This window comes from Talaromyces proteolyticus, assembly GCF_021365285.1.
Source record: "Talaromyces proteolyticus strain PMI_201 chromosome Unknown BGW36scaffold_9, whole genome shotgun sequence".
Lineage (NCBI taxonomy): Eukaryota > Fungi > Ascomycota > Eurotiomycetes > Eurotiales > Trichocomaceae > Talaromyces > Talaromyces proteolyticus.
Window position 1 is genome coordinate 841,508 of NW_025764285.1, and position 18,953 is coordinate 860,460.

The following is an 18,953-nucleotide window of genomic DNA, read 5'->3' on the forward strand; positions in this document are numbered from 1 at the left end:
GCTCCGCCCTAGGCAGAGAACACGCGCGGTCATTCGCCCTCCAGCCTCACCGCCTTTGGAGCCGACGCCTCTCGCCTTTCTTTTTCCCCCAGCCTTCTTTCCAGTCACAATCAATCAATCACCTGTTGCGTTGCTTCCAGTCGCTTGGGAGTCGGAGCTCGATGAGATTTGTCTCTGAGTAATTGTTTGTGTGCTGCTATCGCGCTACCCCCATACTCCTGGCTGCTCCTACAACGAAGCTCTCGATCTCCGTCCTGCGCCGGGTGATCCAGGACAGCCTCTTTCGTTCCTCCCCACCGCCGACAGCCTGAGAGCAGACGCCTCTTAGAGACAACGCAGTCATGTCTGGAGTGGCGCCTCTCGATCCCATCAACTTGAACGGGACGGCAGACCGTGGCAAGAAGGTCGCATACTTCTACGATTCTGATGTCGGTAACTATGCCTACGTCTCGGGTCATCCCATGAAGCCACACCGTATCCGGATGGCACACAGTCTGGTGATGAACTACGGACTGTACAAGAAGATGGAAATATACGTATGGCTACCCAAGCATTTAGCAGTGATTTGAAAGATTGCGCTCTAACAATACCTCCTGCAGCGTGCCAAACCCGCCTCCAAATACGAAATGACGCAGTTCCATACCGATGAATACATCGACTTCTTATCAAAGGTTACGCCTGACAATATGGACCAATATTCAAAGGAACAAGGAAAATACAATGTCGGAGACGACTGTCCAGTGTTTGATGGGTTATTCGAGTTCTGCGGTATTAGCGCGGGGGGCAGCATGGAAGGCGCCGCCCGTCTCAATCGCAATAAATGCGATATTGCAATCAACTGGGCTGGAGGGCTGCACCATGCGAAAAAGAGTGAAGCAAGTGGATTTTGCTATGTGAATGGTTAGTTTTTCTGAATGGTCACGTCGTATTCTTACTGACAGTTGATAGATATTGTTCTTGGTATCCTTGAGCTCCTCAGGTTCAAGCAACGAGTTTTGTATATTGATATTGATGTCCACCACGGTGACGGAGTTGAAGAAGCTTTCTACACCACGGATCGTGTCATGACGGTCTCATTCCACAAATATGGAGAATATTTCCCAGGAACTGGCGAATTGCGCGACATCGGCGTCAGTCAAGGAAAATACTATGCCGTCAACTTCCCCCTTCGAGATGGTATCGATGATGTCTCATACAAGAGTATATTTGAGCCCGTCATCAACAGCGTCATGGAATGGTATCGCCCCGAGGCAGTTGTCCTTCAGTGTGGCGGTGATAGTTTGTCCGGTGACCGTTTGGGCTGCTTTAATCTCAGTATGAAAGGCCATGCCAATTGTGTTGCCTTTGTCAAGAGCTTTAATCTGCCGACACTGATCGTGGGTGGAGGTGGCTACACCATGCGCAACGTGGCCCGCACCTGGGCTTTTGAAACAGGTATTCTCCTTAACGAGCAGCTCGGAGCTCAACTTCCCTACAACGATTATTATGAGGTAAGTCAAGAACACCCAACTCTTTAATATTAAGCTCCGGTCTAATAGGAGTTGTATAATAGTACTTTTCTCCTGATTATGAACTGGATGTACGACCTTCCAACATGGACAACGCAAATACAAAGGAATATCTCGATAAGATCCGCAGTCAGGTCATTGAAAATCTAAAGCGAACTGCATTTGCACCGTCCGTGCAGATGACTGACGTTCCCCGCGATCCCCTATTAGACGGGCTAGATGATGAGGCAGACGCGATCATGGACGACCTTGATGAGGACGAGAATAAAGACAAACGTTACACAAAACGTCGCTTCGATCAATACATTGAGAAAGCTGGCGAGCTAAGTGACAGTGAAGACGAGGAGGAGAATGCAGCCAATGGCATTCATCGTCAACCAGGAGCCGTGCGAAGACGGAACCACGTTAATCATCTGAATCTCGATGTGGCTGATTCTGGTTTGGACAGTGGCATTGCTACACCTAGGGACCAGTCTTCCGTTCCTGACCAGGACGAAGACATGGACCTGACAGCCGATAGTTCGGCTGACAAGCCTGAACAAACATCTAGCACCGAGCGACGCCAGTCTCCTCATGGAGCGGCTGCTCCACACGCTGATGAAAACGGTGTCACAGAAGCCAATGAAACTGCGGTTACCGAAGGTACTACGCGTCCTGAATCGCCAGCTTCCGTTCTGAATGAAGCACACTCCGATGTCGATATGGAAGATGCAACGGTGCCATCGGCGGCGGCCGAAGCTGTAACCACCGAGAGAAATGGTGGTCAAGAAGAGACACCTCCTGCATCACCACCAGCAAGCGCACCCGCACCCGAGGAGGCCCCATCCGCAGAACTGACTCCTGCCCCTGCCGGTGCCGCGCCTAAGACAGAGGGCGCAGCAGAAAAGAGCGAACAGCCCGCTGCAGACGAAGCCAAAGAGCAGGACGCTGCCGCGGCAGAGCCACCCATCAAATCTGAAGAGCAATCCGAAATCAAAACCGTTTCCGAGTCTAAAGAATCGGAAGCCACTGAATCATAGCTGTATCTCTTCAATGGGGTATCCCGCGTCTTTGTTTGTTTGCGGCGCATTGGCTTGATAGGATTGGTGTTTCTGAGTTTGCGGTGTTATCTGATTCGGTTGCTTTTTGTTATTTTCTGTATCTTCCCATTTACAATTGTATGTACTACTATTAAACGAAGCTGGAGCACCTCAATATTACTCGAGATACTTTAATTAACAAGAATAGCCGAACTCTGTACACTTCTTGTATAAACTTATATAAGGTATCCCGATATAGACTAGCGTTAGGGCACAACCAGCTGGACCCGCCAATGACGGCCGCGATGCCAAGATTTGCTCCTTTCGCACACTAAGCGAGATCGAGCACGCTGGAAATTCTGACCCGCAGTGAGAAGAACTTCGACGCCGTCGACCAGTCCTCTCCCATTTCCTCAGTCACCACAATTACAGCCAGTCTACGTGACATACCGCCAAAATGTCGAACAGAGGGTAAGTCGATTTACTCTGCGCTTCTTTTATCCTCGCTGCAGACTGTACAATTACACCGCCGGCTTTTCTATGACAAAGTACAGCTAGAGATAGGCTGGCATGGGGTTAATACAAGTCTGGAGCGGATGGATTGGGATTATACGTGGTTCTATTATATGAGGGCTTCAGCTAACGCAAGTTTTTCACAGTCGTGGTGCCGCCGGCAACAAGCTTAAGATGACTCTCGGTCTGCCAGTGTATGTTGGAACACCTCCTTACCCTGAATGCGAGCGAACACGCGGATATGCAGACTTAGTGGACATGAACGAACCCTGGTCATGCGATCGTCGAAAGTCGAAACGCGATACAATACAAATATAACGCAAAGTTGGTACTGACTGGTATATAGCGGCGCCGTGATGAACTGCTGCGACAACTCCGGTGCCCGTAACTTGTACATCATTTCCGTCACCGGTGCTGGTGCCCGTCTCAACCGTCTCCCCGCTGCCGGTGTTGGTGACATGGTCATGGCCACTGTCAAGAAGGGAAAGCCCGAGCTGCGAAAGAAGGTCATGCCCGCTGTTGTTGTCCGTCAGAGCAAGCCGTGGCGACGACCTGACGGTATCTTCCTTTACTTTGAGGACAATGCTGGTGTGGTGAGTGGGAGACCAATCTACGTCCGTGATACTAGAGTTTGCTTGGTTAGCATGTTCTCTGAGACGATTCTTCTCTGAGAACATGTCTACACCGCGTGCTCTCGTCATTGGACCTGCTTGGATAAGTGCTAATGGACTTTCAGATCGTCAATGCCAAGGGTGAAATGAAGGGTTCCGCCATTACTGGTCCAGTTGGAAAGGAGGCTGCTGAGCTCTGGCCTGTGAGTAGCCATTCGATAACACAGCCACACAACCACAACTAACCCGTGAACTACAGCGTATTGCTTCCAACTCTGGTGTCGTCATGTAATAAAGAGAATAGGAATAGAAACGAAGATTTGCGATACCAGTCTGCTGGCATTACGGGACTCATGCTTGGCGACCTCGACTTTTTATATTTCCGTTGTTTAAAAGGAACTTTTTTTCTCTCTGGACCTGGGGAAAAGCATGTCATGAAATGGGCGTTTTAATGCACTCGTGTTTGTGCTCACGCTTACGGTGTATGAAGATAATTCACCAATATCGCGGTAGTTTTCTTTCTCCTGAAGTCGTTCTAGAAAGACATCGATACGGGAGAGGGAAGCGCCTCACTCAATAAAAACCAAAATATGGCGAGATGTTTTCCGAAGTAGCAGACTACATATAAAAAGCGTAACCTTTCACCAATCAAATATACGGTTATATATTCAGTTTACATATACGTATCACTTGATATGCAGGGCAAGTGTAGGCGGGGAGCTGTCCCGATAGCTCTCCGACCCCACCATAGAAGCATTTAGAACCAGAGCTGGATCTTGCCTTGTACCACTACTTGTGTTGCACAACATAGCCTCTCAATAGCAGACTGCTTCTCTTCTCTTTAGATATACCACTTGGTTTAATTTCTCCCAACACAAAATAAAACCTAACCAGCCGACCTCGCGCGAGAACTCTCAAAGCTGCGCTTCCAAACTTATATATAAGCCACGACTCTCCAACATTGAATTGATAATCTAAAATGGACGACCTCGAAGACGCCCCCGGCCCGAATCCCGAGGAAGTCAATAAGCGCGAACAAGAAGAAAAAGAGCGCAAGGCCAAAGAAGACGCCGAACAAGCCCAATTACCCTACAAATGGACACAGACCATCGCCGACGCCGACGTCACCATAACCGTACCCGCAACCATCAAGGGCCGCGACTTGGATGTCGTCCTAACCAAGACGAAAATCAAAGTTGCATTGAAAGGGCAGCCGGCTATAATCGAGGTAGGCATATATATATTCCTTGGCTAGCTAGCTACGGCGTTTGAGAGGGTTGGTTTGCTGATTAGCTCGCAGGGCGAATTCCCTCACCCAGTTCGCATCGACGATTCCACCTGGACGCTCGAAACCACACGCACAGGCAAGGAAATCGCCGTGCACCTGGACAAGGTAAACAAAATGGAGTGGTGGCCACACATCGTGACTAGTGCGCCGAAAATCGACGTTACTAAGATCACGCCCGAGAACTCATCGCTGAGCGACCTGGACGGCTCGACAAGGGCGATGGTCGAGAAGATGATGTTTGATCAGCGGCAGAAGGAGATTGGGAAGCCGACGAGTGATGAACAACGGAAGATGGATATGTTGAAGAAGTTTCAGGATGAGCATCCAGGTTAGTATGCCCCCGATTATCTCCGGTGGGTGACTTGGTGAAACTGATTGGGTGTAGAAATGGATTTTTCGAATGCGCAGATTGGATAGCGTTGTGAGAGGTGAATTGAAGGTTAAAAAAACATACGTTTTAAAAGCAAGTATTGAAAAGCTCTAAATGTTCGAATGATATTGTTCTAGGAATTAAGATATCTATTTCATGCAAATTGGTCTCGCTTCTTTCATAAGCTGAGGTACGCCTCGGTTAAAAAGTATGCAAATGATAGCAATTGAGAGTGGTGCTTGTTCTTTAATAACTATATATACTTTTGGCTTTGTCTATATAATACAAAATGGGTATCCTAGCGTCGTATCAGGAATTACATAGGGTGATTTACATATAATTGTACAGGGGTTATTGTGGTTATTGTCTCAAACGAAGATGGTACGTCGCCAATAACTCTTCAGACATCTCACTCGGAGAGCCCACCATCACATCCTCTCCCTTTCCAGTTTTGGGAAACGCAATCACATCACGAACCGACTCCTTACCCAGCATGACAGCTATCAGCCGGTCAAAGCCCAGGGCAATGCCTGCATGCGGCGGACACCCTGCTCGAAGGGCTTCTAGTAGATGCGAAAAGTCCGCTATACGAGATGCTGGCATCTGGAGGATTTCCCTGAATACAATTTCTTGTACTCGAGCGTCATGAATACGACGGCTTCCGCCACCTAGCTCAACGCCGTTGACAACTAGGTCATAGTGATCTGCGACTGCTGCAGCTGGGTCTGTCAGAAGGAGGTCAACGTCGGCGGCGGACTTGGGAGCCGTGAAAGGATGGTGTGTCGAGGACAGGCCAGCTGCGCCGCCTTGACCTGGTTCGTTTTCGTTTGTTGGAGAGAATAGAGGAAAATCGACAATCCAGAGGAAGTCGAAGCCGGTGGGCGCGTCCTTGATATCGGATTTGACGGCTTCCCAGTGAAGGGCTTTGCGAAGGTCGCCGAGAGGGGTAGAGCCTCCTGCGAAGGGTACGTTTTTGCGTGCCTGCAAGACGATGAGATCGCCATGGTCCGGCTCTAGAATCTCCTCGACACGTTCTGCAGCTTCGAAGCCGAAAGGCATCAAGCCATGCAGGGGCTTCTTGGCATCGTAGACGAATATTCCCGGCCCACCATCTGGGTTGTTGTTGAACGCGGCTCCAGCCGGGGAATCCAAGAAGCGTGTGATGAAATCCAAGGTTTTGGCAGGGTCATTTTCTTCACAGGGTAGTTTGAAAGCTTCCACGATTGGTGATGTCAGAGGGGAAATTTTCTGGACTAAATCTATGGGCAGCACATAGTCGAGTCTGGTGATTTCCATTCCAAATCTAGTATCTGGTTTATCAGACCCGAATCGACTCATTGCATCTTGGTAAGACAATCTTTTGAATGGTCCGGACGCTGGGGTTTCGTCCAGTAATGTTGACCAAAGCTTTCGGATAACACGTTCTATAATCGTCATAACGTCTTCTCCAGTTGCGAAGGACATCTCGAGGTCAAGCTGTGAATGTTTAGTCTAAAGCTGGTATATGATGGTATTTGGTAAGGTATACCTGAGTAAACTCTGGCTGTCTATCCGCTCGTAGATCCTCATCTCTGAAGCAGCGAGCAAATTGGTAATATCTTGGAATACCACTTGCCATTAGGATCTGCTTATACTGTTGAGGGCTCTGTGGAAGAGCATACGCAAACCCCTTACGACGAGTTGGCACTAGGAATTCACGCGCACCCTCCGGCGTAGATTTGAATAACAGTGGCGTCTCAATCTCTGCAAACGGCGGTGAGCAATTCTCAAGTTCCTCTCTGCAAATCCTACGAGCATTCGAACGAAACTGAAGCGCTTCCCGCAGACTTCGATCTGATCGAAGTTGCAAATACCTGTATTCCGCAGGGAAAACAGTCTCGGGAGTCATTATTATATCTTTGGGGAATTCGTTGAGCGGCCAAATGTCCTCTAGTTGGATTTCTAGACTGTCGATTTTCTCGATATCCGATCTCTCTTTTTCACCAGTGCTACCTTTCTTCGTCTGGATCGTCCCGCGGATTGCGACAGGGCTGTTGGCCGAGATCGACTTTAGTTTCTGATGTGCATTTTCCTTGGCGGAAGAAATGATCTGAATATTCTGGCGCATGGTTGTGTCTGTTATCCGTACGAAAGACAGCTTCTTCGAAAGGTCCGCCCGATGTCCGAGGTAGCCGTGGATGATGACCGTGTCGCCTGAATTGGCATTCTGCAAAAGATCTGTAAAGGAGTGTGTGGCACTCGGAAATTCAACTGCAACAAGAGACAATTAGCATAGATCATGTTGCTAGTGTTGACTATCGCGAACCAGAGCTTTTGTATTGTCCGAGCACCGTAGAGACCTCCTCGATGCTCCTGCATTGTTGCCGCAGAGGTGGCCTGCTGTGGTAGTTCCTTCTGTTAGGAAGAGTGCGACTCTGCGATATTTTGCCCCTCAATTGTCTTTCGTGAAGCAAGTTTGCGATTTCTATATAGCTCCGCCGAGCTAGAGCTATGGTTTGTAGACCAAACGAGCCCCGGCGCAGGGGAGCGGCGAGCATTGCAGATGAACTCGAGATAAAAAAATAAGATGGTTAACTGTACATGGAGTAAAACCAATTCTTGACCCAATTCTAGAGTGAGCTAAACAATGTTAAATGAATGATAGAAAGAGATCGCTGTCTCTTTTCTCGGAGGTCCAGCTAACTCAGCCTAACCTTAAGTAGAAAGGGCCCCACTACCGGCTATAAAACTTTCCCGCCGTCTGCTGCAATTTTTCTTCCTCCATCCTTCCAAGTTTTGAACAGGTGAGCCCAACCGCACCACGCCCTGTTTACATTTCAGAATTTTCCTACTGACATGTCTTTCTAGATGATGAAAGCCTAGTGTGTAATATTTGATTACATCCTGTCCTCGCCATGGATCGTTGATTCTCCTCTTGCGAGGCCTAAGGATCGCGGACCGGGAGGGGAACGGAGACTGAAATCGGCGTTCGGCACACATATTCTTGTTACTTTGAACGGACGCGATGAAGGCATCTCTGATCCATATTCATTCTTGGCGGTGTTCTGTTCATTCTGTTCACAAAGTTGCCCGCTGAGCGTTATTCGGTTGAACTGACAATATAGGTCACCACTCGGCTCGACTACATATGAAATAGGTATGTTGGATATTTACTATGTTGAAGTTGAATATGCTGTATGCCAAATCTTGTACCAATCATCTGATGAAACTATTACGGATGTTAATCACAGACCTGTTCTGAATGCGCAAAACCGTGTGGATATTTCCGTTGCCTTCCTTCTGATCGATTTTATTTCTCTGCTTTGAAAAACTATTTGAGGTAATAAGCCATCGCTGACGATAGTTAGATTTAGGTATTACTTGCGGAGGCTGGAGTACCAGTCGGAGTTTTGGTGGTAGCTACAAGACAATACATGCAAACTGAATATTTTACTTTTCTTTCAATCGTAGAGACCTCATTAAACTTCTTTATTGTCCATGTCCAGCTACTTGCTATGAGCCTGTGGCAGATCCTAAGGGCTTGAGCTTACTGTTCATCTAACATTCTTATGATCATCTGACCGGGCAGACTTTTATCGGCAAAAAGGCTGTATTTGGGTGGACAATACCGGTCCTACACCGGAAATAATGGAGCTAACTCTATCATGAATCTAGTAGACACGGTGATGTATTATACTATGTGTATTGACGTAGTTTTGAGGTGCTCTATCAGGAGCGGCTAACCAGGTGTACTAACCAGATAGCTACATACGAGTCTTATTACAGGCACGATGAATATTTGCGTCTGACTCTCATCTGCGCAAGACTGATTGGCGAATATACACATAAGCTTATGATTGTGAATCATGAACTACCAAGTGCTAAAATATACGATACGTGAGTATGCTTAAGTCCGTGGACTTGTCTAAAGCTCGTACGTCCACGTCCAACTAACCCTAACATATCAATGATGATAGCATCTATAATCATATTTAAGAAACTCATTATATAAACTGACGCTCACAACAGTCAAAAGGCTGCAATATGTCTCTACATAGACTCTATACATTCTGCGCAATAACTCGACTTAAACCTTCAATATGAAGGCAGTGTCGGATATAAACATCCTTGTTACAGGAGGCTCTGGGTTTCTCGGGTCCTCCTGCATCATAGCTTTTCTCACGGCCGACTACCAAGTTCGAGGAAGCAATCTATCTCTCTCCAAAAAGTCAACAACCAAGGAAGCTCTGAAAAATGGCGGCGTGACAGATTTCTGGTTCAAGCGCCTGTCCTTCGTCGGGGTCGATCTGGACCATGACAAATGCTGGGACAAAGCTTTGGAGAGCTGCACTCCAATCCCCACCGAAGAATACAGACATGAAAACCTCTTAATCATTCCTGCGCGAGATGGAACACTGTGTGTGTTCAGAGCAGCTGCTCGAGCTGGCGTGAAGCGAGTTGTATTGACTTCCTCATTTAATGCCATTGCTTACGGACATCCTGACCAAAGCGCCCCGTTCACAGAAGTTCCATGGTCAAATGAAAAGAGCAAATTGAGTGCGTATCCAAAATCGAAAGTCGTGGCGGAGCGCGCCGCCTGAGAGTTTGTCAATAGAGACGAGGGGAAGGGGCTCGAGTTCACATCAATAAACCCCACAGCCATGTTTGATCCTATTGTTAGCACTCATGTGCCATCGAGCATTCATATATTATAGAGTTATATGACTGGCGCGATGCCAGCGAGTCTGAGTTTGTATATGGGTGTTGTTGGTGCCCGAGACGTTGCTGTTCTCGACATCGCGGCTATGACCAGCCCAGCAGCCAAGGGAGAGAGGATCATCGCGGTTTGTCCAGGCGGTAGCTGGATGCAAGAGATTCCTTTGACTATCAAAGCACGGCTTCTAGAAGAGGTAACCAAGAAAAGTACCTACGAGGATCCTCCCGAATCTGGTAACGAGACTTTTGGGGTTGCTCAATCCGCAGCCTTCGATCTTCGTGCCGGAACTAGGGAGGAGAAAGGCTGCTTCAAATAAGAAAGTTGTTAGAGTTTTGGATTGGAAGCCTAGATTGCGAGAAGAGGTTATTTTTAATACTGCCCTGTCGCTTATCAAGTATGGTGTCGTGAAAACATAACCTCGATATCGAAATTTGAAGTAATACAACCCTATATTTAAATCCACCCAAATGCCCTGCATGTAAAATTATTCCTTTTTCTTCATTCTTCAGAATATGTCCACGGGTGCGATGGACCACGACCTCGATTAGCAAGAACATTCATCATTCAGATGATATTTAGTAATACTTTTAACGAGCAATAGTACATGTGTTTTTAAAAATACGTCCCTGCGTTTAATTACCCCACAATTCTCACTCCGTCTATTATCTTACATTCCAGAACCAAGACCCCCACTAATCTGATATATATATAGTCAGCAGATGGTATAGAAAAGCCATTATAGCTGGTATTTGAAATCGAGTTTGGTGTCTCCTCTCCCCGCATCCTTCACATCATCCCTTATCTGTTGTTCTTTCTTGCCATTCTCCCTCCTCAGATGAGCCCATAGAATCCAGGTCACAACCCACGCCAGCGAGAGACCTGACAAGCTAACAGCATGACCAGTCTTATAGCGTGGTGACTCCCTCGCTAAATAGATTTGCCCAGCAATAATTCCCCCAATGTTGCCAATGGTCTGGTTCATTGCAACAGCCGCAGCTCGCTTGTAGTGCGGCGCGGTGTTTCCATTGAGCCAGGTCAAATTCAGTCCAGGGTACACGTAACTTCCGAAAACGACCAGGTAGCACCCGAAATAATTCACAGCTGGATTGTCAGTCCCAAGCAGTGTGGCGTAGCCGGCGATTACTGGGAGACTGAAGCTCAAGAGGATCGGAGCACGCGCTTGGTAATAGTCTGCTATGTAGCCAGCCGCAAAGACGCCAAGTGCACCGGTAATGTAGACTGGTATCGTGAGGTACTGTGACTGGAGGCTGCTGTAGCCCAATCCATTCACGATAATAGGCAGGAATGTGCTCATACCTGATGGTGTCAGATCATGCAGCATAAATTTGTTGACTTGAAGATACGTACTGTATACTTGAACACAAGCTGCTATTTGAACCACGCTGGAGAGCCAGCAAATGGGTGACTTCAGAGCCGCTTTTACATCCTGAAAGCTGAACTCTTCGTAATTACCCTGCGAGATGAGCCTCTTCTTCCCCAACTCCCGCTCTTCAGAAGTAAGGAAGTAAGCTGTTTCCGGGTTATCAGGGAGCAACCAGAAGCATGCGACTGCAAAGACGAACGAGATCAGTCCTTCGATAAAGTAAAGCCATCTCCAACCCGCATAGCCGCCGATTCCATCCATTTGAACAAGTCCGTAGGCCAACAAACCGCCAAAGGCGCCTGCAAGAGACATTGATACCATCAGGGCAATTGCTCGCTTGGCAATTTCGTCTCGCTTCCAGAACATTGACACATAGAGATTGAGAGATGGGAAGAATGCCGATTCGCAGAGTCCCAAGAGTAGGCGAACGATAATAAAGCCAGTGTAATTTTGGAGAAAGCCGCTGAAGATGGTGATAAGGGACCAGCCTAGCATCACAGCGGGGACTTTTTAGAATATTAGTGGTCTATCTCTTGAATTATTGTTTCTAAATGCACTCACTCAGTCGAGACGGCCCAACCAACTTTAGCAGAACAGTTAACGGAATCTCGAAAATAACATATGTCACATAAAAGATGGACACAGCGACTGCATTTCCGATGAGCTACATTAATTCCCAGAAATTCAAATCTGATGCCTACCATTGTATTCGCTTCCTTGAAGATGAAGATCATGCGCAAGTCCGGCGACTTTTGCATTACCGATATTGACGCGGTCAATGAAACTGTGATCAACATAAGTATCTCCCTACTAATAACCGTAGCTCTTGGGTTCTTTACCTGAACATATAGGTAATCATGTACACCGGGATAATATACATATCCATCTTACGCACTAGCCGCCTCTCTAGCCGAAGATCGAAGGCATCAGCATCCTTGCCTTCTCGCTCGGTATCAGCCACCACCGACAAAGCAGTTTTGGATTCTAGGATGGTCGCCATGTCGAAATACCAGAAATGGTAGAGGTATCAGGATGTAGATCGGACAAAAAGCGTTCTTCTTTAATAGCATCCCAAGCCCATTGTGACCCTCTGGAGAAAATCGTGTATTAAGTACACGTAGGAAGTACTAACCACTGACTCGCAGAATGGTATCGCTACCGATTGATAGAGTACCTAAACCCAGCCATCTGGGTCAGTTTTGTGGATCTTCAGGCTTGATGGCGTGGTTGGAAAGTAGTCTACGCTGTTCATGCTCTGAATGTTTCGAATCATGTGTCGATGGCGTGATTATACCTAGCATTGGAACCCGCAAAACTCTCCCTAGACCCAGCATACTCTCCGAGAATATCTGCATATGCCATAATCTAACATATCTGGGAATTGTTGATTTAGTGGGTTGAAGCTTCGGTTACCAGAGTATTCCTTAGTGTCCTATACTTGGAGTATGGTATTGATGGCGCAATCGTCGCGTGGGATGTACAATAGGCGGCACTGTCCGCTCTCACCATAATAGAAGAGCATGAGTCAGTGAAAGTATCTTTATCCTCTACAGAACTAGTTCTGTGGGACTTTTTTGCATTGGCTTTTCCAAGGATAGTTTTTCCGAAATGGCCGAATTTCAATGTTCAGTTTACCTATTTACTCATCATGGACCAGAATTTAATGATGTGCTCCAAACCAGTTAAATATTGGCGGTTCTAGAAAGGAGCATAAAACAATTCCCCTTCGACGATATTATCAAGTGGGATAGCTATCGTCTGTCTGTATATCCTCCAATCGATTTTAAAGCGTGTAACTGTCGCTATGGTACCCGTGGTGCAATCAAAGAATGATTCTCGGCCGCTGAGGATTGCCATCGTCGGCGGTGGTCTAGCTGGTGCCGCTGCAGCAGGTGTTTTATCTCGACTACCCAATGTCAAAGTCAGAGCATACGAGCGAGCGCCAGCGATCCGCGAAGCTGGTGCTCAGATCGCAGTCATGGTCACAGCGCTCAAGGTTCTTCGGCGGATGCTCTCTCCAGCAGCATGGGATTACTTGCAAAGCATGTTGTATCGTGGAGAGGGAGCCGATGGTATTCATCATCGACATTGGAGGACCGGGGAGATCTTGTCTACAGCCACTTCCCCAGATACGGCCCGTCATATGCAGGAGGGCCGGGTATCTCGAGTCTCGCTGCATCGGACTTTGATGATGGATGTTCCAGATGGGGTTTTCGAGTATGGGCGTGAAGTTGTCAAGGTCGAGACTAGCTACCGGCAGAAGGAGGTTACTCTCCATCTCAAAAATGGAGATACTAAAACGGCAGACCTTCTCGTAGTGGCTGACGGGTTATATTCGGTACGTTTGCTTGTCGTTGATGTACTGAACACGAAGCATTGATGAAATATAGAAAATACGTAGCCAATACCTCCCAGAAACAGATATCACGTACAAAGGGTTGGTGGCCTACCGAATCAACTTTCCAGCATCAAAGCTGGCTCACATCGGGGACCTCCCAAATGACTCTTCGTCATTCAGAAAAGGGTCTAATGTGGTAATATTATCTCACCTCGAACCGGGGACATATTCATTTGCTGCTTTTCTCCAAGAACCAGAAGAATTTGCCAAATCCCTTAGGTGGGAGCATGCATTGGGCCAGCCGGGGATTGATAGAATCAAGAGTAAACTCGTTGGCTGGCACCCGCTTATTGGAAAGATCCTGGATGCATTGCCTGGTATCGATGCATATCCACTGCAGGGGACAAAATGGATGGAACACCTCATCCGCGACGACACTGTTGCGTTCGTTGGCGATGCAGCACATCCTACCGCCGGCGGTTGGGGAACAGGAAGTGCGTTTGCTTTTGCGGATGTGTGGACACTTTATCGCTCGTTACATCGGACATATAGAACGAGACCAAAACCAATGGATGCAGACAAAGTGCCATACAATATTCCATATGCTTTGCATCTATTCAATGAGACGCGGCGACACTTTTTGCAGAGGGTAGAGCGGCAGTTCGACTATGACAAAATAGATACGAAATACGTGAGTGAGGCTCTAGGTGATGAGGAGGAATTTGTTTACCGGTACCGAGAACGATACACATCGACTTCGTGGATCCTGGAGCACGACCCAGATGCGCGGTGGCAAGAAGTTGAGGCGGAAGAGAGACATCAGCATGTTCAACAAGAGAAGAGGCTCAGCCGGTTGTAGACACTGCCTGAAATACTTTCATACAGATTGGTAGTTATAATTTAAACATTGGTATCAAAAAAGAGCAGATGTCGATATAATTAATTGATTGCTTCCCGTTGTTCTAAGGTCCAGATGTCAATTTTAGGCGGAAAGTATTGGTATATCAATTTGACATGTACATATGTACCAGTTGACATGTGATCAAATATCAGGCAGAATTAAATTGATAATCCGTCTAAACAAGCACTGGAGGTAGATAGAATCCGTAATACGATATTATTCTGCTATTGAACTATTTGAAACGCATATCTAGTAAAAGGTCTGCTTTACTGACCTGTAGACTGCCTTCTAAGAGTGAAGAATGAATTTGAATGACCTAGAAACATATCCGTGTTGTCACAGCGACGCATTCAGGTGCTACATTAAGATAAGAAAAGTTTGAAGATAGTATTAAAAGTGCTTGCCATTCATCTGTAATTCAATGTTACACTATTTATATCAGCATAAATTTCGCCCTTTGACGATTAATATGAATGAGCTTGTTCAATTGGGCAATATTCCTCAGATTTGTTACCGCAGACAACCTTCAAGACTGCTTCTTCATATCTCCTAGCGCTTGCAGAAATGCATATGATTCATCTGTCTCTGCAACGAAATGACTCAACTGAGTCTGTCCGCCGAAGACTGCAGACGCAAATATATTGCCAGATGTTTATTCCGGAAGCTAGCACGAGATAACCGGTTCTGCTCTTTTGAGCATGGTCCTTTCAAGCTTTTTTGTGACGATTTCCGCCCCGCAAATGTACTAGCAGATTCTCAATCCGGCTTTAAAGCGGTTGGCGCGATTGATTGGGAATACACATATGCTGCCCCAGCCGAGTTTGTGTATAGCCCCCCATCCTGGTTATTGCTAGAACGCCCAGAATACTGGAAAGAGGATCTCGATAACTGGACACAAGTGTACGAGAAAAGACTCCTGATATTTCTCCAGTAGCTTCAGAAGCGAGAGCAAGAGTCGATCGAACGCGGGATCCTCACAGAAGATGATCGTCTTTCACAACGTATGTTGGAAAGCTGGCAGACTGGGGATTTCTGGGTGTATTATGCTGCGAGAAGAAGCTGGGCATTTGATATGCTGTATTGGGCGAAGATTGACCGCCGGTTCTTCGGAGGTGGAGATTTAATGGACAGATTTCAACTACTAACTCGAGAAGAGAGAGACTCTATGGATGAGTTCGTACAGAGGAAGCTTTTGGAGAAAGAACAACGCACCCTAAGAGGCTGAGCATCGTTTTCCCCCCTTACGCATAGCACTAGCTTTTTGGATAGCAAGATTGTGATCTAGTTCATGGTTCCAGCCTGCCGCATTGATTAAGGAGAGAATATTAACCCTAACCCTGAGACACCCAAATGTTGCAGTATCCTTGCACATAGTACATGCTTTCGGATTGCACCAGAGCAGCCACTAGCTCCATCAGTAACGGACACGATCTGAGGGAATATGAAATCATATTGAAGGTATATAACATATACGAAATGAGGAAGAATTATGCTTCTGCGCTTTCCGCTTCACTCCTGTCTTGTTTTCTTGTCTGACTGCCCGCCTCTGGTCACTGTGGGTTCCGCGCGCCAATCCTTATAATAGGCGCGGTCACCTCAAAAATTTCTGGAAAGAGAATATTGATTTTTTGATCAAGTACGAAATTCCAATCACAGCTAAAATCATGATGTAATCCAGGAGATAGACGAAGGTCTATTAAATTGCTCGACTTTCTTGACGACGACACGTTGATTAAGCGACAAGAACCGGTTGTGATGCAGGAACAGTTCGACTGATCACAGGCTGTCGTTTATCTGTCGCAACGCACAAAGGTCGCTAGAGTGAAATGTGCCTAGAGTAATATAGGGAGCAGCAAGATGACAACAACCGTATGCGCAACCAGGGCGAAAATCTGTCTTTACTCAATTTAGAAAGGGCCAGAATTCTCTGTTCCTTACTAAATAAGGCTGTCAAGTTGAAGACCATCGATACTATCATTTAACTGGCCAAATATAGACTCGAAAGAGGAGTAGTCACAGCTGTGGAAGGGAGAAACCGTTGAATAGGCCTGCGAACTCCACTGTGGTGATTGGAATGACAACAAGCTCTGCACAAGTTGTTTGTAATTCAATCTCAGAAAAGGAGCGACAGGTCTTGGCGAAAGAAGCCTATTTGACTGGATTTGTTTCGTGAGAGCTCCGTACATAATTGAGCTGCACTCAAAGCTACATCCTTGAATGCCGCTTAGGAGGGCATCCTGCTTCTCATGAAGGAGGATAACTATGTTATCTATGCATAGTTCTCTACAATCGTTCATTGATTCTAAAAATTTATTAGGGTCCCGTCAATATCGAGAGTGTGTTCTCCTTACCAAGGACTTTATCAGGGATCGGAAGCCCCAGGTTATCAATCCGGCCATTACTTAGCGACATGGCAGTTGAAGTAGCTTCTTGGAACAGACTAGAGAGCTGAAAAAACCAAGAAATCCATAACCACATAATTAAACCTCGAGAATATGTCGTGGGAATTTTGTGCTCTAGGGCCTTGATCCATATATCTGTGAAAACCCCCATGGCATCCCTGCATTCGTAGTAGTCTGCGAGAACAGTTACTTTAGCAAGCATCTCAAAGCTTAGTTTTCGGGGTACATGATTGTGTTGACAATGCATGACTCTTAGCAGAATCAAGAGGGCTTCAATATCCCAACCCTCTGCAATAATTTCTACAGATCCTTTCTGGAGTAAAGCGACGTTCTCCTTCCAACCACCAGTAAGCATCTTCTTGAAAACAGGCGAGACGAGCGTTAAATGCTTCGCGGATACTTGGATCCGGAAACGCCTTTCTGTCAAGTCTTCATCACTATTACGCTGCTTTTGGCCGATAGTCTCTTTGATCTGCCCGCCATATGTCCGAGAATGTTCTGAACCTGTTGATTCAGAGTCGGAGCTGGTCTCAGATGACTCCTCAACAGGCTCTTCGATAGGCTCGGCGACGTTATTCTGTACGTGATTGACAATGGTGTCTTCGTCCAACACTGCAAAAGGAGGGTTGGCGTTGCGCAATTCTATTATCACTTCACCATCCGGATCAATAATGTACGTCGGCCGGTCCATAGCGATAATTCTACCCAGCTTTCGAGGGCCAGCCAACACTAGCCCGCTTAGTCGTGGAGAAAAGGGAGGAGGAAGATACTGCGAGGTTGAAGGAGGAAGGTGTTAGATGTTAGATGTTAGAGGGTTGAATGATACTCTAGACTCGTGGCGGCCGCTAATCGGCGTTATTATTAAATATCGGGCTGAGGTGATTTGTCGTCCCTCACTTCCAGAGCCTTCATGTTAGCTTCCTTACGGGAACAGGGCCACTAAACTCTCCTTGGAGATCTCCAAGGAGACCAACCCAAGTGGTTGACGATCGGCTAAATTCGGTGTTTGTTTTGTTTGTACGGTAAGCCCCAGTCCCCTGAAAGCCTCCAGCGTGGCGCAGATGGAGGTGTGATGCGAAATGCAAGGTTGAGCATAATTGAGTATGTACACATTGCAGTAAAGCGTTCTCTACTTTTAGCCAATTCTATTACTGTAGTCAGCATTTGTCAAATAAAAAGAACAATGAAGTTAGAATAAATTTGCTGATTACTAAAATCTAAGAATAGCATTGCTTTAAAGCAACTAATCCCTCCACAAAATACGTATAGTCAGCAACAATTAGGGGAATACGACTTATAGTAAGAGGCTACCTCAGTTTTTGATTCATCACTACCCTATCCAACCCGTTCGATTTTATATTTTGCTTTACATGGCATGATGATGATGAGTAATAGCTCCTTAATTTGTCAAATAAACAATAGTGACGTTAAAATGGGAGGTGCCTCATCCATGCTGACGTGATTCTAAAGACAATAGCACTAACAACATGAGTGCTACATTAATATACTGCCAAGTTTATAATCTCATTATAATCAACATCTTTTGACTAGCCTAGTATACCAAGGTGTGTAGATTCAAACCCATAAACACGTGGTACAGTATAGTGTATGTAGCTCACCCGATATGAACCCATAGTTATAGATTTCTTCAGATTGTCTCCATTATTGGAAAGGGATAGTGGCCACTCTAATACTATACAGTCAGCATCACTCTAGTAGAACCGAATTCATGTGATAGAAACGCCTACTAGACTTTGATGTGATGAGGCGGCGGCCATTGGTCTGTTGAATCTGAGTTTAAATAATGAATCTGACTTGTCTTTTGGTTTCGAGTTATCAAAATATAAATCAGAGTCACATTCGACACTGATTTTTCTTGCTTTTTGAAAAGAGTATTTGTCAGTTGGAGCTTTTGCTGCTTTT

General features: G+C 46.4%; 10 protein-coding genes across 10 annotated transcripts; 7 read left to right on the forward strand and 3 right to left on the reverse strand.

Moving 5' to 3' along the window:
* Nucleotides 1-341: 341 nt before the first annotated feature.
* BGW36DRAFT_429865 (histone deacetylase RpdA/Rpd3) lies at nt 342-2,527 on the forward strand (the record flags this gene model as incomplete). The annotated part of the gene is made up of 4 exons (XM_046220751.1): nt 342-536; nt 600-900; nt 949-1,490; nt 1,553-2,527. 4 exons carry the CDS (start codon nt 342-344, stop codon nt 2,525-2,527), a joined length of 2,013 nt encoding a protein of 670 aa, XP_046069504.1.
* A 352-nt stretch (nt 2,528-2,879) lies between these two features.
* On the forward strand, nt 2,880-4,322 carry BGW36DRAFT_383840 (alkaline serine protease). The gene is made up of 5 exons (XM_046216720.1): nt 2,880-2,998; nt 3,187-3,234; nt 3,387-3,633; nt 3,777-3,854; nt 3,911-4,322. The coding sequence occupies exons 1-5, from the start codon at nt 2,985-2,987 to the stop codon at nt 3,941-3,943; spliced, it is 420 nt and encodes a 139-aa protein (XP_046069505.1). The 5' UTR covers nt 2,880-2,984; the 3' UTR covers nt 3,944-4,322.
* Nucleotides 4,323-4,426: 104 nt separating this feature from the next.
* Nucleotides 4,427-5,631, forward strand: BGW36DRAFT_383842 (HSP20-like chaperone). Its single transcript, XM_046216721.1, has 3 exons — nt 4,427-4,879; nt 4,952-5,267; nt 5,325-5,631. Exons 1-3 carry the CDS (start codon nt 4,631-4,633, stop codon nt 5,354-5,356), a joined length of 597 nt encoding a protein of 198 aa, XP_046069506.1. The 5' UTR covers nt 4,427-4,630; the 3' UTR covers nt 5,357-5,631.
* On the reverse strand, nt 5,632-7,938 carry BGW36DRAFT_383843 (putative aspartyl-tRNA synthetase). The gene is made up of 3 exons (XM_046216722.1): nt 7,615-7,938; nt 6,838-7,559; nt 5,632-6,785 (listed from the first exon to the last, which is right to left on the reverse strand). The coding sequence occupies exons 1-3, from the start codon at nt 7,844-7,846 to the stop codon at nt 5,670-5,672; spliced, it is 2,070 nt and encodes a 689-aa protein (XP_046069507.1). The 5' UTR covers nt 7,847-7,938; the 3' UTR covers nt 5,632-5,669.
* Nucleotides 7,939-8,998: 1,060 nt separating this feature from the next.
* On the forward strand, nt 8,999-9,930 carry BGW36DRAFT_383845 (uncharacterized protein). Its single transcript, XM_046216723.1, has 2 exons — nt 8,999-9,222; nt 9,318-9,930. The coding sequence occupies exon 2, from the start codon at nt 9,389-9,391 to the stop codon at nt 9,887-9,889; it is 501 nt and encodes a 166-aa protein (XP_046069508.1). The 5' UTR covers nt 8,999-9,222; nt 9,318-9,388; the 3' UTR covers nt 9,890-9,930.
* Nucleotides 9,931-9,953: 23 nt separating this feature from the next.
* BGW36DRAFT_383846 (uncharacterized protein) lies at nt 9,954-10,450 on the forward strand. Its single transcript, XM_046216724.1, has one exon. It carries the CDS (start codon nt 10,010-10,012, stop codon nt 10,319-10,321), a length of 312 nt encoding a protein of 103 aa, XP_046069509.1. The 5' UTR covers nt 9,954-10,009; the 3' UTR covers nt 10,322-10,450.
* Nucleotides 10,451-10,741: 291 nt separating this feature from the next.
* On the reverse strand, nt 10,742-12,389 carry BGW36DRAFT_418521 (major facilitator superfamily domain-containing protein; the record flags this gene model as incomplete). Its single annotated transcript, XM_046219425.1, has 5 exons — nt 10,742-11,322; nt 11,374-11,877; nt 11,951-12,037; nt 12,091-12,173; nt 12,229-12,389. The coding sequence occupies 5 exons, from the start codon at nt 12,387-12,389 to the stop codon at nt 10,742-10,744; spliced, it is 1,416 nt and encodes a 471-aa protein (XP_046069510.1).
* Nucleotides 12,390-13,193: 804 nt separating this feature from the next.
* Nucleotides 13,194-14,586, forward strand: BGW36DRAFT_300332 (uncharacterized protein; the record flags this gene model as incomplete). Its single annotated transcript, XM_046211615.1, has 2 exons — nt 13,194-13,727; nt 13,780-14,586. The coding sequence occupies 2 exons, from the start codon at nt 13,194-13,196 to the stop codon at nt 14,584-14,586; spliced, it is 1,341 nt and encodes a 446-aa protein (XP_046069511.1).
* A 637-nt stretch (nt 14,587-15,223) lies between these two features.
* On the forward strand, nt 15,224-15,853 carry BGW36DRAFT_429873 (uncharacterized protein; the record flags this gene model as incomplete). Its single annotated transcript, XM_046220752.1, has 2 exons — nt 15,224-15,526; nt 15,563-15,853. The coding sequence occupies 2 exons, from the start codon at nt 15,224-15,226 to the stop codon at nt 15,851-15,853; spliced, it is 594 nt and encodes a 197-aa protein (XP_046069512.1).
* A 237-nt stretch (nt 15,854-16,090) lies between these two features.
* BGW36DRAFT_463486 (uncharacterized protein) lies at nt 16,091-17,959 on the reverse strand. The gene is made up of 2 exons (XM_046222215.1): nt 16,980-17,959; nt 16,091-16,930 (listed from the first exon to the last, which is right to left on the reverse strand). Exons 1-2 carry the CDS (start codon nt 17,719-17,721, stop codon nt 16,566-16,568), a joined length of 1,107 nt encoding a protein of 368 aa, XP_046069513.1. The 5' UTR covers nt 17,722-17,959; the 3' UTR covers nt 16,091-16,565.
* Nucleotides 17,960-18,953: the final 994 nt, after the last annotated feature.

Excerpts from the sequence above, each read along its gene's own strand:
- BGW36DRAFT_383840 (XM_046216720.1), top strand. Across the intron at positions 3,235-3,386 it reads ATGACTCTCGGTCTGCCAGT|CGGCGCCGTGATGAACTGCT; the intron begins GTATGTTGGAAC and ends ACTGGTATATAG. Across the intron at positions 3,855-3,910 it reads AGGCTGCTGAGCTCTGGCCT|CGTATTGCTTCCAACTCTGG; the intron begins GTGAGTAGCCAT and ends CGTGAACTACAG.
- BGW36DRAFT_383842 (XM_046216721.1), top strand. The coding sequence starts at position 4,631 with ATGGACGACCTCGAAGACGCCCCCGGCCCGAATCCCGAGGAAGTCAAT. Across the intron at positions 4,880-4,951 it reads GGCAGCCGGCTATAATCGAG|GGCGAATTCCCTCACCCAGT; the intron begins GTAGGCATATAT and ends ATTAGCTCGCAG. Across the intron at positions 5,268-5,324 it reads GTTTCAGGATGAGCATCCAG|AAATGGATTTTTCGAATGCG; the intron begins GTTAGTATGCCC and ends GATTGGGTGTAG.
- BGW36DRAFT_383843 (XM_046216722.1), bottom strand. The coding sequence starts at position 7,846 with ATGCTCGCCGCTCCCCTGCGCCGGGGCTCGTTTGGTCTACAAACCATA. Across the intron at positions 7,560-7,614 it reads CGGACAATACAAAAGCTCTG|TTGAATTTCCGAGTGCCACA; the intron begins GTTCGCGATAGT and ends CTCTTGTTGCAG. Across the intron at positions 6,786-6,837 it reads GACAGCCAGAGTTTACTCAG|CTTGACCTCGAGATGTCCTT; the intron begins GTATACCTTACC and ends AAACATTCACAG.
- BGW36DRAFT_383845 (XM_046216723.1), top strand. The coding sequence starts at position 9,389 with ATGAAGGCAGTGTCGGATATAAACATCCTTGTTACAGGAGGCTCTGGG.
- BGW36DRAFT_383846 (XM_046216724.1), top strand. The coding sequence starts at position 10,010 with ATGACTGGCGCGATGCCAGCGAGTCTGAGTTTGTATATGGGTGTTGTT.
- BGW36DRAFT_463486 (XM_046222215.1), bottom strand. The coding sequence starts at position 17,721 with ATGGACCGGCCGACGTACATTATTGATCCGGATGGTGAAGTGATAATA. Across the intron at positions 16,931-16,979 it reads GATCCCTGATAAAGTCCTTG|AATCAATGAACGATTGTAGA; the intron begins GTAAGGAGAACA and ends ATAAATTTTTAG.